Source organism: Mesoplodon mirus, assembly GCF_964341445.2.
Source record: "Mesoplodon mirus genome assembly, chromosome: 5".
Classification (NCBI taxonomy): domain Eukaryota; kingdom Metazoa; phylum Chordata; class Mammalia; order Artiodactyla; family Ziphiidae; genus Mesoplodon; species Mesoplodon mirus.
The window spans coordinates 79346121-79361681 of record NC_138980.1 but is presented as its reverse complement, the minus strand read 5'-3'; the positions used below and the strand labels follow the sequence as shown (position 1 = coordinate 79361681).

The 15561-nt window shown below is 43.2% G+C and overlaps 1 protein-coding gene across 1 annotated transcript in view; it reads left to right on the top strand.

The window, feature by feature from the left end:
- The first annotated feature begins 366 nt into the window (after window positions 1-366).
- LMNB1 (lamin B1) overlaps window positions 367-15561 on the top strand; it is a 70955-nt gene continuing 55760 nt past the window's right edge. Inside the window, exons 1-2 of the mRNA XM_082623111.1 lie at window positions 367-526; window positions 630-1133. Coding sequence (XP_082479237.1) covers window positions 775-1133 — 359 coding nt within the window. The 5' untranslated portion in view covers window positions 367-526; window positions 630-774. The remainder of the gene's footprint in view (window positions 527-629; window positions 1134-15561) is intronic.

Here is a 15561-nt window from a genome sequence, read left to right as displayed (position 1 = left end):
GGGCCCCTTCCCGCCATCAGCCGATCAGACCCGACAAGCGGTCCACGCGGGCTGGTGGGAAGGCCCGGCCGGCGCGGGGCCCAAAGCCGCCGCGGTGCCCAAAGCCGCCGCGCGAGCAGTCTCCGGCACCCCTCCCCACAGCCCTCAGTCCTTCCGCCCCCCGCCGCGCCCAGCCAGGCGCGCAGAGCCGACGGTTGCCTGAGGGCCAGATTTTGAATTTACAGGCCCGGCCCCCGAGTTGCCGGCCCCCCATTGGCCAGCGACGGTCACGTGGAGACGCAGGAGCGCGCCGGCCATCTTGGGGAGCGCGGCGCCGCGGCCCGCGCCACCTCCGCCCCCAGCGGCTCGCAGCCAGCCCGCCCCTCCGCCTTCCTCCCCCCGCCCGCGGCTCAGCGCCGCCTGAGAGGAAACAAAGTGCTGCGGGCGGGAGACTCGGCGGCGGCGGCGGCGGCGGCGGCGCGCGGACTCTACTCGGCTCTCCCGGCCACCCTCACCCTGTATTTCCCGAGCGTGTGTGCGCGCGTGTGTGAGTGTGTGCATGTTTTCTTACAAAGGGCGTTTTACGTTTAATTGATTCGTAGTCCTCCCCCTTTGCCCTTTGTGCTGTAACCCCTCTCCCGCCATCCCAGGTGCTTCGTCCTTTCCCCCGACGTCGGCCTCTCCGCGAGCGCGGATCGTCGGTTCGTGCCTTCCCTCACGCTTCCCCGCCTGCCGCCCCCTCCGTGTTCCGTCGCTGCCCGCGGCCTCCGCGCTCAGCTCTCCTCGCCGATCGCCATGGCGACAGCGACCCCCGTGCCGCCGCGGACGGGCAGCCGCGCCGGCGGCCCAGCCACGCCACTGAGCCCCACGCGGCTGTCGCGGCTGCAAGAGAAGGAGGAGCTGCGCGAGCTCAACGACCGGCTGGCCGTGTACATCGACAAGGTGCGCAGCCTGGAGACGGAGAACAGCGCGCTGCAGCTGCAGGTGACGGAGCGTGAGGAGGTGCGCGGCCGCGAGCTCACCGGCCTCAAGGCACTCTACGAGACCGAGCTAGCCGACGCGCGACGCGCGCTCGACGACACGGCCCGCGAGCGCGCCAAGCTGCAGATCGAGCTGGGCAAGTTCAAGGCCGAGCACGACCAGCTGCTCCTCAAGTGAGTGCCGGGGGCGCAGCTCGGGCGGGAGGGCGAGGGCCGGTGTGCTCAAGTCCTTCGGAAGGGGCAGGGTCTCGGTCTCCAAGAAGGAGAAAGAATCTAGTGTTTTTCAGCAGGGGCGGGGGTCGCGCGGGGGTCTCAAGCTGTAGTGATGGTGGGACCGGGATGCACATTTCCCGATCCTGGATACCCAGTGGGACTCGGCGAAGTGCGCGCCTGGGGCCGCCAGCGACAGGCAACCGGCTTCGGGCCTCGGACCCCGGGATCCAGAAGGCTTTAAACGCGCGGAGATCGGGCGGGCGCCAGGTGCGGGGAGGTGGCGTCTGGGCGCGCGCTCGAATGCGCGCCCCGGTTTCCGGCCAGGCCCGAGACAAAGCGTCTGGTGGGTTTGCGGTGCAGGAATGGCCGGCCGGGGAGGACCGGCTGCCCGCCTGGAGAATGAATGAGTTCTGCGCGGGCTGAGAGAGGAAGGGGAGGGACCTGCCTCCGGCGTCCTGGTCTCCCGGGGGTGGGTCCCGCTTTGGCGCGCTCAGTCTTGGCCCTGTGACATTTTGCGATCTTTCTGCGCCTGCCTTGGGCGAAGAGGGAGGGGCGGAGTCTGAACTGCGCGCCACTGTCGGCTCTGGGCAAGTTGGGTGTTCAAGCTGGTTAGCTTTCTCTGGGGAAAGGTGTCCTTTCTTTCTGCCGAGACAGGCCCCGGTCTTTGGGTGTTTCTCTGCACCGGACTCCGCAAGCTGGGTTTTTTCACGTCTTGGCCACCGTTCTCGGATCGACGAACCGCCTGCCCTCCTGCAGCAGTCCTCTCCCCTAGCTTTTGTATCGCCCAGACATAGTCTCTTGCTTTTTCGGGTGTAGGGGAGACCCAGCTCAGTCCCCGCATCTGTCATTGTGTTGACAGGCCAGGGCAGGTGAAAGGGTGTTGTGTAAATGTGGAGAGTTGTGGCGAGGGAGAGCTTGTAATTTTTTCACATAAGAGGGTCTGAATTTTTCAGTCCAGGGCACACGGATAAACCAGCAAGCCTTTGCCGATCCTACCTTGCCTTTCTGATGAGCAAAATGCATAGTTATTCTCAGTAGGCAGCTAGTGTTGATGTCACGCTTTAGAATATTGCTCGGTTTTCCTCCAGAATTCCGGTGGTCTTCATCCCCTCTTGCCAGTTGAAATCTCTGGAGATACCTGATTCTGACTTTGACTTTTTGTTTCCCTGAATGTCTTTCTGTCTCCGTGTAAATGTTCCTGTATCGGTTTCTGTGATTTTCAGTATGTGAATCTCAACTTCCCCATCTTGTTAAATACTTGAAAAACGGTTCATAAAGAATATGTGCACTTGGTAAACAAACAAAAAAAAATGGTATAGACGGGCTTATAGTGAAAAACGATGTCTCTTGCCTCCTTCCAGGAGACAATCACATTTAGCCCTTTTGTTTTTATTTCTTTGAGTATTTAATTCCACAAAATAAAAATAATAATAAGCTTATGTTTCTGTTTCCTGGATTTTCTAATCTTTGGAGTCGTCTTTGAAATGGGTCAGTTCACTCACTGCTGTCTCCATCTTCCTCCAAACTTTTCATTACTGAATTTCTTCATATCTTGGATGCCATTGCTTATATGATTCACCATTATCACGTGTACCACTAAGAAGAAAAACTTCAGGGCCAACTATGCAGGATCCATCCTGTTGGACCCACCCTGTTTTCAGAGATGTTAAAGTGTGACACAGATTAAGTATCTGTTACCTGCCAGTCACTGTTTTATGTGGAGGATACAGAGATTTGAAAAAAATAAGTTACTGCCCTTATGTTGATGATAGGGGAGATACCCAGCAAGCGAGTAAAAATTGTATTTCATCTAATCTGAAACATTTTGACGCTGGTGCTTTTATAATCTTTTCAGAAGGTATCCACTGAAGGTTTTTCACACAGTAACAAGACTGCCACCTGGCTGACTGTAGTTGTAAAATGCTCTGCATGGATTGTAAAATGCATGCTGGTTTCATCAAGATTAAAAAGTGAAGAATATATGTGTTAGAATCAATGAAATTAGTGAATGTGATATAATGTTAGGATAACAGATACTAGGGGAATAAAAATAGATCAGGGTGAAGGGATGGTGTAGTTAAGGAAGGCCTGTCTGAGGGCTTGACAATTGAAAACAATTTTCTTTGAGATGTCAGGTAGTGTACTGGGATTTTATAGATAGATAGATATCTATATATAACTATATATAGAGAACCTGAATATATATATATATCTATTATTAGGATTAGATGTATTTTATTTTCTGATGTGCCATCAATTCCTCAAAACATACCACATTTTACTTTCATGTTTCAATCCTGACTTTCTTTGTACAGTTTTGTTCCTAAATAGCCTTCCATTTTTATTGCTGATTAAAGAAAAATTTGCCTTTAGCATATCTTCAAACTTTTAAAAGATATCTAATCATAATATCTATTATATGAGGCTACTTTCTTCCCTTAAGCTCTCTGCTCTTAAGACATGATGTGCAGTTGACGTCCTAGGAATTTACCTCATTTAGACCCAGTTTCCTCCTGTATCACATATTTTCGGTTCCTTGGTTTCTTCCTTCATTTTATTGGAGAACATCCTTAAGTTACTTATTCAGAAAAGATGGCAGGAGGTAGACTTTCCAAGTCTCATGTATCTGAAAATAATTTTGACTTTTGTCTCATGCTTGATTAATAGTTGTGCTAGGTGTAGAATACTGGTTTAACATTTTTCCTCACAGCTTGGAAAGTATCATATTGCCCCGTTGTCTTCTAGTAGCCAGTTGTTGTTCATGTCTACCTAATGCCAATCACAGTTACTTTCCTTTGGTAATTGCTTTGCCTCTCGGGAAGCTTTGGAATTTTCTTTTCTCCTGGTTTACTGGGATTGCATGGTGATAGGTCTAGGTATGGGTATTCTCTTATGCATTATAGTTGTTATAAGCAGGTCCTTTCCATTTAAAGTCTTGGTCTTTGTTTAGCTCTGGGAAATTTACTTTATTCCGTATGTTTTCTGTGCTCCATTTTCTTTGTTCTCTCTTGTTGGAATGTTGAACTCTTGGGTTTCTTGTTTTCTTATAATTCTTTTTTTCATCCTGGGAAATTACTTTGCTCTTCTCCAACTCAATAGTGACATTTTAAAGGCACAAGTCATACTTTTAATTCCAAGAAATCTTTTTGTACAGGTATTTCTCTTTTTTTTCAGCTTGTGTTTATTTTTAAGGATGCATTATTTTCTTTAATCTGTCTGAGGGTAATACTTAGGGTTTTCTTTTTAAATTCTCTTCTGTTAATTGGATTATCTCTTTTCCCTCCCTGGTCACTTGTTCTTTTTGTTTGGTTTGCTTTTTATCTTCCTACTCATTTTTGTCAATTGCTGATCCTTGGTTGTCTACATTTTCAAATGAAGAACTAGGTAATGCTTGAATATTACTGCCGGGTTATTTAGGTAGCTCCTTCCCACTTTTCTGAGTGTAAGAGCAAATTAGGATCTCTTTATGTAAGAATGGGATGTATTCTTGGCCAACTTGTTGGAAAGCCTGCAGTTATGTTAAGGGGTGCCCAGGATGGCGAGGTGCAAAGCTGTTTCACGAGTTAATCCCTCATTTTAAGTCTGCCTCACTTTCTCCTGTAGCCCGTGTGCGCGTTCTGTGGTAGGTACTTTTATCTACATTTTTTTTTAAGCCACTAAGTTTTAATTTTTTTAAAATTTATTTATTTATTTATCTTTGGCTGTGTTGGGTCTTTGTTGCTGCACATGGGCTTTCTCTAGTTGCAGCAAGTGGGGGCTACTGTTCGTTGCAGTGCGCAGGCTTCTCATTGCAGTGGCTTCTCTTGTTGCGGAGCGTGGGCCCTAGGCGCGCGGGCTTCAGTAGTTGCGGCATACGGGCTTAGTTGCTCCGCAGCATGTGGGATCTTCCCCGACCGGGGCTCAAACCCATGTCCCCTGCATTGGCAAGCAGATTCTTAACCACTGTGCCACCAGGGAGGTCCTCTACATTTTATCTACTAGAAATTTGTTGAAATGTTTGCTAATGATCCTTTTTCTGTTCACTTTCTTGCTATGGGTTTATTCATTGTTTACTGCTTTTTTTCTTAATATTTATTTGTTTATTTTGGGCTGCGTTGGATCTCCATTCCTGTGTGCGGGCTCTCTCTAGTTGCGGCGAGCAGGGGCTACTCTTGATTGCGGTGCGTGGGCTTCTCATTTGCGGTGGCTTCTCTTGTTGCCGAGCACGGGCTCTAGGCGCACAGGCTTCAGTAGTTGCGGCATGTGGGCTCAGTATTTGTGGCTCGTGGGCTCTAGGGAGCAGGCTCAGCAGTTGTGATGCACGGGCTTAGTTGCTCTGTGGCATGTGGGATCTTCTCAGACCAGGGATCGAACCCGTGTCATCTGTGTTGGCAGGCGGACTCTTAACCACTGCGCCACCAGGGAAGTCCCTACTGCTTTTTTATTAGGGTCTAGTGGGAGGTCAGTGCCTGTGCATAGTAATCCTTGGAAATCTTGGAAATATTTTAATTTTGAACAATAATTGAAGTATAATTTGTAAGATGAAAAGGAAGAAATGTTTTATTTTCTGTTTGGGTCCATTGAGCTCTTTCATTTAAGAATAATTTTCTGTGACTTATTTGGAGTTAGAGTCTTTGTAATTAGTCTATTATTTAGGTGGATTTAGATTAAGAAAGCAAGTTTTGGGGCTTCCCGTGTGGTTCACGGGCCTAGTTGGCCGTGGAGCAACTAGGCCCGTGAACCACAACTACTGAGCCTGCACATCTGGAGCTTGTGCTCCGCAACGAGAGGCCGCGACAGTGAGAGGCCCGCGCACTGCAATGAAGAGTGGCCCCTGCTCGCTGCCACTAGAGAAAGCCCACGCACAGAAACGAAGACCCAGCACAGCCAAAAATAAATAAATAAACAAACAAATAAATAAATAAATAAGCTTTCATTAAAAAAAAAAAGAAAGCAAGTCTTGAGAGAATTATAGATTCCAAAATTACTTAGTCCCTTCTTGGTTCTTTAGCATACAACATACCTCAAAGACAGAAGAATTCTCGGAGACACTTGTTCTGCTAGAAAGAATTTGACAATGGCTTCTGTGCAGGTGGTCTCTTACAGGGAAACTGATCTCAGATCTAAGATATAGCTACTCCAGTTTATTCCAAGCCTAATTATATTTCATTGGAAGCTTTTTTGGGGAATACTTGGCAAGAATGATGATGAATACCATCAGTCAACACTTTAAACAAAAAAGCAAAGAAAAACTGACTTAATTGAGAATTTCAGTATTAACTAATTCTGCAGGAAAACTAAATGTAAGAGAAAGTTATGTTGAACAGTTGTTCAGTAACTAATTTTGTGGATGCATACATTTTTTTTTCTTCAGTGGTACAGGTCCATAGTCTTTTATGTAAAACCCTTATAGCCACAAGTGTTTGGAATTAAAAGCAATTCCAACTTTAAGAAGGTAGTATGATGCGTATACTGTATATGACACCCCAGTGGGGTCTGGGGTAGCACTCTATGTGGAACAGGTATTTCTGCAGGGAAAGATTAATAGTCACAGTAAATGGAGAAAGACAACTGAAAATAGCCTCATGTCCATTCAGGTCAAGTTTTGTCACCAAATGAATTAATGAAAATTTAAGCTTTAGAGCTCTGGGATTACATATAAGAGAGTAATGATTCATGGTTTTTTTTTTTTTTTTTTTTTTTTTTTGCGGTACGTGGGCCTCTCCCGTCGCGGAGCACAGGCTCCAGACGCGCAGGCTCAACGGCCATGGCTCATGGGCCCAGCCGCTCCACAGCATGTGGGATCTTCCCGGACCGGGGCACGAACCCGTGTCCCCTACGTCAGCAGGTGGACCCCCAACCACTGCACGACCAGGGAAGCCCTGATTCATGTTTTTTAATTGACTACTTCTTAGTAACTTTGCTTGACTCATCAGGTTCTAGAAGTTGTGCTTTATTCCTCAAACACAAATAAATTTGATTGATTGATTGGTTCACGGTAGATATTCAAGCTTGAAAGGATGCAAAATTAACTCTAAAGTCATCTTCTCATTTTTGAGAATTATGAATTAATTAGGAAACTGGAGATGGGGGCTCACTGGAATATAACTAATAAAATGGATGCTGTAGCATTGTTTGAGATGCTGAGCAAGTCAATTTACTGTCCCTTCATTAAAAAAAATTTTTTTAAAAGGATGTCCCAGGACTTCCCTGGTGGCATAGTGGATAAGAATCCACCTGCCAATGCAGGGGACACAGGTTTGATCCCTGGTCTGGGAGGATCCCATATGCCATGGAGCGGCTAAGCCTGTGTGCCACAACTACTGAACCCACATGCTGCAACTACTGAAGCCCTTGTGCCTGGAGCCCATGCTCCACAACAAGAGAAGCCACCTCAATGTAATGAGAAGCCCATGCACTGCAACAAAGAGTAGCCTCCGCTTGCCACTAGAGAAAGCCTGCACGCAGCAACAAAGACCCAGTGCAGCCAAAAATATAAAACTAAATCTTAAAAAAAAATAAAAAGGATGTCCCAAGAAACATAGTTTAGGGTATTATAGGTATTGGGCCTCAAAGCCAGTGTTTTCAAATTAGTCTTTGAGATACTGGACAAAAAATTTGTTATTTAAAGCAGAATTTCATATCTTTTCAAAACAGATGGTGCTTCTTTTTAAATACAATTTTATGAAAAGAAAAGTTTTTCTCAAAATAGAATAAAGTGTAATGTTGCTTGTATTTTTTTCACAGTATATATGCACCTGAAGATTTTTAGGCTTCCTACCTCCATCCCCAAGCAAGTTTTGAATAGGATAGGTTTGAGGTTGAGGGGATCAAGCCTACATAGTATATTCCTTTGGGAAAACGACATTCCTCTGGTTTTGCTTTGTCAGTACGTTAGTAAGGAAACTTCTGTTGGGAAATTTGGATTTGTGTGTTTTCATTAAAAAATGTGTACAGATGTTCACACGCTACTCGCATGTATAATTGGGACACTTGTCAGGCACAGTAGCCTGAGACACAGTAGTGTTAAGCAAGAGCACTACATGAATTTGCACCTTCCTACATTTTGTGACTTGGGGCAGGTATTAATACTTTAATTCTTTGAGCTTTCATGCCTCATCTGTGTAATTGGGATAAGGCATAACTAGTAGTTGTTTTTTTTTTTTGCGGTACACGGGCCTCTCACTGTTGTGGCCTCTCCCGTTGTGGAGCACAGGCTCCGGACGCACAGGCTCAGCGGCCATGGCTCACAGGCCCAGCCGCTCCGTGGCATGTGGGATCCTCCCGGACCGAACCCACGTCCCCTGCATCGGCAGGCGGACTCTCAACCACTGCGCCACCAGGGAAGCCCCATAACTAGTAGTTTTCTGAATCTCAGGAAGAATTAAGAAACCCAGATCTTTTTCTAGCCTCTCATTTACTTGTCTCATAATAACGGATGGATTTTTATCAGAATTGGGTATTTGAAGAAATTAGGAAGTATGTGGAAGTGAAAGTAAATCAGATAAACTATTTTTTTTCTCTTTCTTTGGGGAGAAGGGGGTGCTGGGGATTTACTGTATATTTGGACTTATTATATATGTTTACTGTGTTGACTTTCTACATATTTTGGTCACACAGAATGAAATTTAGGTGCAGGGCTAAACAGTATCTGCAGGATTGTTTTAACATTCATATTTTTCAGTTTTCAAACCTAAAGTAATAAATGCTGATCTGCTCTAGGGACTTTCCTTTGTAGGTAGGATAATTAATTGAAAAACAAAAATCTTGATCCCATATATTACTTGGTCTTTTGTTTATGTCCTTATTTTGCCCTGGTAGAAGCAAGTTGCCAGTAACACCCTTGCCTTAATATGAGAGGTATAAAACTTCATGGTAAATATTACTTTAATTTTCAAGGGAAGAACAGGAAGGATAGACGCCTAGAATTGGTGTTAAAGTCTAGGAGACAGGTCCTAAGTAATGAAACCATCATGATACTTCCTTCCCATGCTTTCAAAGGATGTTTGGTAGAGCATATCTTTTGGAGTTGTTTATTTAAACTAGGAGGTTAGACTAGGTAATCTTTTGGTGTACCCAGGCTCAAGGAAGTAAACACACAGAGTGAAAGATAAAGCACTGTAAAAATATGCTGCTGAATGTTTTTTTTTTAATCTCCATATACTCCATTATGCTTGTTCTTTTCATTTGTCCAGATGATGTCACCTCAGGTATCTCTGAGTTAGAGATCTTTAGACTTCTACATCATCCCTGTAGGTCTATTTCATGCACAAACAGTGAGAATGAGCCTTAAGTGTTAATTGGGTAACGAGACCCTGTCTAACTGAAGTTCCCAATTATTTCTGGGATCCAGGGAAGTTTCCTAATCAGAGTTTTTAACTTTTTTTTTTTTCCCCAGTATATCTCTCTGATAAAAGGGATTGTGTTTTGGCTGTTATATTTGGGAAATTTAAAAAAACTAATTTTTTTGTTACACAAAAATTATATATTCATTATGGAAAATTAGAAAATACAGATAAACACCAAGAAGAAAATAAGTCACCCTTAGTTCCATAAATAAGAGCTCTGAAGTTTTTCTTTTTATATCCGTATTATTAACGAAAAATGGGTTTATGATAAATATTGATGTGTAACCTTCTATCACGCTACACTGCTTTGTGAACTTCTTTACATGTCAGTAAATGTGCTATATCGTCATTTTTGAAGATAAGTTAACAGCCTTCAATAGGTAGGATTAGTTTACTGTGACCAGAGATGTCGGCTTTGCAGTGATTACCTAATTTCTCAGAGGTCATAGAGGGCCATGATTATCCTCTTCCCTCTTTCTTTTTCTTTTTTTTTTTTTTTTTGTGGTACGCGGGCCTCTCACTGTTGTGGCCTCTCCTGTTGCGGAGCACAGGCTCCGGATGCGCAAGCTCAGTGGCCATGGCTCACGGGCCCAGCTGCTTCGCGGCATGTGGGATCTTCCTGGACCGGGGTACGAACCCGTGTCCCCTGCATCGGCAGGCGGACTCTCAACCACTGCGCCACCAGGGAAGCCCTATCCTCTTCCCGCTTTCTGAGAATATCAAATTTTTTCTCCTGGTTAAAATATTGATAAAAATGGTTAAATGTTAAACTAATTTACTGGTGAAATGTTAACCATTGGATAAAGTAATTACAACTTTGCCAGTTTTTGATGCCAGTAACAGCATATGGGTGTCCATTTGGGGGAATTTATTTTTAATTTCTGCAGGTTCTTTTTAGTTCTCGATCATTTTTATTGTTATGCTCATGTTGCAAACATAAAGGAGTAAAAAGATCCACATTTGGGTCATAATCTTAGGTTTCTGCTGATATCTTTGCTGTAGACCTAGATGATAAGTGAGACTTTCCCTAGCTAATATGTTTACTTGGTCCTTTTTAAATTTAATTTTTTGCCTTTATTGCATTTGTGTTTGTTGATCATAGGATTATAGCACTTTTATAGCTAGAAGGGGACTTGGATCATCTGATCTATCCAGCCCACTGCGTAGGTTCAGAAATTGAGACCTAGAGAGATTAGAATACTGGTGCAAGATGTGGGACAAAAAGAGCTAACATTTATCTTCTGCTTATTGTGTTTGCCAGGTACTGTTCTAGATGCTTTACAGACATTGTCTTTTAAGTGTTATGATAACCCTGTTTGATGGGTGAGGAAACTTGAGGCTCAGAGAGGTTAAGTATTTTGCCTGGGATAACTTAGCAGATAAATGGCAGAGCTAGAATAGATCCTAGCTCTGTCTTCTAGCATTGTTACAGGGTTTTCACATGGATCATGCCATTTAATACCGACCTGAAGCAGGCTCCTGGAGCACTGTCATCTGTCCTCAGAGTTTAAGTCTTACATAAGACAGTTGACTTTCAGGTTTGGGTGCTACTTTTGGAAATGGTACTAGATGTGATTTTTTCACAGTGATATTTGAGATAATCTTGGATTTTTCAGGAGGGTGCAGTAACTGAGGCAGCTGTTTGAAATACTGAGGGCTTCATTTGCTAATAAGGAAAGGGTAAAAATGAATTACTGAAAGAGACCTCTTTTGTCTTTTCTTCCTTGTTGAAAAACTTTCCTACTTTACTCCATACCTTAATAATAACTTTAAAATAAACTAAAATCTCTAAATAAGTCTTGAATACTCATGGCAGAAGTATTGTTTTCATTTTTTATTCAGCACACATTTGTGGAACAGGTACTGTTATGAAGTGCAGGTTTGTACTGCTCCCCACACAGAAGGCCAGTAAATCGAGAAACGAGTTGTTGGGGCAAAGAATAGTGACTTTATTTGGAAGGCCAGCACACCAAGAAGATGGTGGACTAGTGTCCCAAAGAACCATCTTGCCTGGGTTTGGGTGCTAGTTTCTTTCAGAACAAAGAGGGGGAGGTGAGGGGTAAAGTAAAAATGGTGATGCGTTGTTGCTAATATTTCCTGGCTCAGGCCAGAAGGGGAGGGGATGTGTTAATTTCTTCTTACCTGCATCCATTCCCAGGTAGGCCTGGTTAGGGTATTCCTAGTGAACTAAACCAAGGTATTTTAGCTTAACTGGGAGACAGGGTTCCTGGAGATGGCTCATTATGTATACTTTAAGCTGTAGGCAACATCCCTTTAATGATTAACTTATAGCAAAAGCAACAGAATACAAAGGTTAAAGTAGAAGAAACAGATCAATATGGAGTCAGGTTCTTCCCTATTACAAGTACTACATGCCAGGCCTGGAATCAGATGCTGGTAACAGGGAGATGGGACACTTAGTGCCTGTTAAGTTGCTTACAGTGTAGTGAGGAAGACATACAAAGCACTACAGTATTGCGATACTGTAACTGCAGTATGCTAGTACAATGTAATGAGTGCTGTGATAGCAGTATCCACATCTTGCTATGGAGAAAGGGGCTACCTCTTTCTCCACACCATGTAAGGCAGAGTAGGAGCTTTGTAAAGCTTTGAGACACATCCCAGAGGAATTGGGGAGGCAGTGAAATCCCAGTGTTGAGAGATAAGTAGGCTTGGCTTCTAAATGGAAAACATTAGTAGAGGCGTTGTCCTGAAAGGCAAGGAGATTTACAAAGGAAGGGTAGTACAGTTTTGGTGTGATAAGGCCTAGAAAGTATCCATTGACTTTGGTTCGTGGGGACTTATTGCTGACTGTGAGGAGCATCTAATGGTAGAGAAGAGCAGTAGGGTCAAAGCCACTGACCATAATTAAGGAAGAAATGGGGAATAAAGGTCATGAGTTTAGGTCATAAAGAGTGTTTGATGTGCAAGGAAGAAGACATTCTTAAAGGTCGATTTAAAGTAGATTCTTACTCAACGTTTATATAACAAAACATTGGATAGGGTACCAGAACACTTATCCCTCTAACATTCTGCACTAAAAAAATGATTACTTCACCGCCTTTGCTTAAAACACTTTAAGTGGCTTCCAGGATAGCTTCTAGGATGAAGAGTAAAATCCTCAGTATTACCTAATACTAGGGTGACCGTATAATTTAGCATTCAAACAGGGTTATTTCCTTCTTGGTGTGAGAGAGGGAGCTATTGATAATTATGCTGGGACACTGGCATCAATGGAAATTACCCTAGACAAACTTGGACATACCTAAAAGTTCTTCTCTTCATGAGCTGGCTCCTGAATGACTGTGGCTTCAACTCACACCATACTTGGTCTTGCTCTCTCCTCTCCAACCATGAAATTTTTTATTCAGTCCTGTTTACCATGCTCTCTCTTAATAGGGCCTTTGCATATGCAGTTTCCTTTGTCTGGACTTCTCTCATCATTGGGTTAACTCCTCCTTAAACCTCAGATCTCTAATTCATTTCTTAGGGAAATCTTCCCTATCCGGTTTTGTAAATGTGAGCTTGGAAAAAAAAAACCCAAAACCTGTGACTATCCAACAAATGTGTATGTGTGTACATAATTTAAGGATTCAGAGATCTCCAAGACTTCTTATGAAAAAATTACCTTCAACTATTTTAACTGCTCCTTTGATATTTATCTCGATACCTAAATGGCATTATTGACTTTGTGCCATGGAAGATGTGGAATTGAGTTTTTCATTTTGTTCTTCATAACAAATTTTTCTTCCTCTTATCCTCCCAATAGTCATACATTACATTTTAGTTGAGATTAGTTTAGATCAATTTTGGTATATAAAGTATTATTTCACTGTGTTCTGCTGCAAATGTGTCTGTAGCACCAATTCGTTCATATGTGACTGGTAAATAGAGAAATGATATTGTAATTAGAGGTTGTATTGACTTATATATGACTTTTCCTAGTAAAGGAGAGTCAGAATATCAAGAGTAGAGTTCAGAGGGAAAGAAAACTCTGATTTCAACTCTATTTTAAGAAAGTTAAAGGAGTGCCTGCACCCAGGATCCCCTCCCCCAGAGAGGTGTACACCACCTTTATTCTTGTAGCCGGGGTTGTGTTCAGAGTCTATTTCTATCTCTAATGTCTCAGTTCCTGCAAGCCAGCATGGCCACTCTGATGTTGTTGTGCATCTCTGAGCATCTCTTGAGGCAGCTCTAGACACACTAAACTGACTGCTTGCATTGTCCAAGTCATCTCCTGGAGTACTAATTATCATCATTATTATTTTTTAAAATTTGTTTTTATTTTTTAAATTTGTTTTTGCCTGCGTTGGGTCTTTGTTGCTGCACATGGGCTTTCTCTAGTTATGGTGAGTGGAGGCTACTCTTCGTTGTGGTGCACGGGCTTCTCACTGGTGGCTTCTCTTGTTGCAGAGCATGGGCTCTAGGCGCTCGGGCCTCAGTAGTTGTGGCATGCAGCCTCAGTAGTTCTGGCTCGTGAGCTCTAGAGCGTAGGCTCAATTGTTGTGGCACACAGGCTCAGTTGTTCCGCGGCATGTGGGATCTTCCCGGACCAGGGCTCGAACATGTGTCCCCTGCACTGGCAGGTGGATTCTTAACCACTGCACCACCAGGGAAGTCCCTGGGGTACTAATTATGTTACTGCTGGTGCTCTGGTTACAAGGTTGCATAGGTTTTTAGTGGTTTGTTCCAACCTTATTTTTCCCATTCTCTGTTAATTTTAATATGTGCAGAATGTAAGAGTTTTCAGGAACACATATATTGTGTTATAGCAAAAATACCTATACTCTATGAACATAATCCCCAGCAGAATTCAACAGTGTACTATACTTAGTTTCCCTTCCCTATACCACCTTTTGGTTGCCTGTGAAAATAGCATTTTTCCCACTTACTTAGTTTTGTCTAACTATAAAGAAAGATGATACCAGTTGTTAAAACACCAAGTTATTCAGAATCAGGAGGCTTTCTATTAGTTTTATCTTATTTAAAAGAAAATATTTATTTATTTATTTGGCTGCATTGGGTCTTAGTTGTGGCGCATGGGATCTTCGTTGTGGCATGTGGGGTTTTTCATTGTGGCGCATGGGCTTTTCTCTAGCTGTGGCACGTGAGCTCAGTAGTTGCAGCACGCGGGCTCTCTAGTTGTAGCACATGGGCTCTCTAGTTGTGGCGTGCAGGCTCCAGAGCACGCGGGCTTAGTAGTTGCGGAGTGTGGGCTTAGGTGCCCTGCGACATATGGGATCTTAGCTCCCCGACCAGGAATCCAACCTGCATCCCCTGCTTTGGAAGGTGGATCCTTAACCATGGGACCACCAGGGAAGTCCCAGTTTTATCTTATTAAAGAAGTATCATTTGGAGTCTGTGCTCTTTTCTAGTCTAGTTGCATTTCATAAACATTGATAGTTTTGATATAGAATTCTAAGTTGTAAAGAATATATCCTCAGGATTTTGAAGGCAGGCTCTACAGTTTTCTAGCTTCTGTTGTTGCTAAGAAGTATTAATGAGTGAGAAGTTAAAAAGCTTGTATCATCTTTGTGGTGTAGTTCTTAAATTTCACAAGGATGTTCCTTGGTGTGGATCTTTTTTCATCCACTGTGCTGGTCATTTGGTGAGAATTCTTCAGTCTGGAAATTCATGTCTTCAGTTCTTGGAAACATTCTTAAATTATTTTATTGATGATTTCTTCCTTTTATTACTTTTGGAAACTCCTGTTATTCAAATGTTGGACCTCTTAAATTGATCCTTTAGTTTTCTTATCTTAAAAAATCTTCTTTTCTCTGCTAGATGTTCTCAATTTTATCTTCCAACTTTTGCTGTCATATTCGAAATTTCCAGTAGCTTCTTTTTATTCTCAATGGTTCTTTATTGCATACTGATCTCATTTCAGTTTCATGGATGCAGTGGTTTCTCTTTTCAGAAGTCTCTGTTTTCCTTCATAGTTCCCGTTCCAAGTTAATTTCTTTTTCTAATTGTTTAGGTCTTTGTATCTGTCAGGAAACCAATAGATATCTTAATCAGAAAGGAAAACAATATGGAAAGTAGATGCTTATAAAAAATTATTA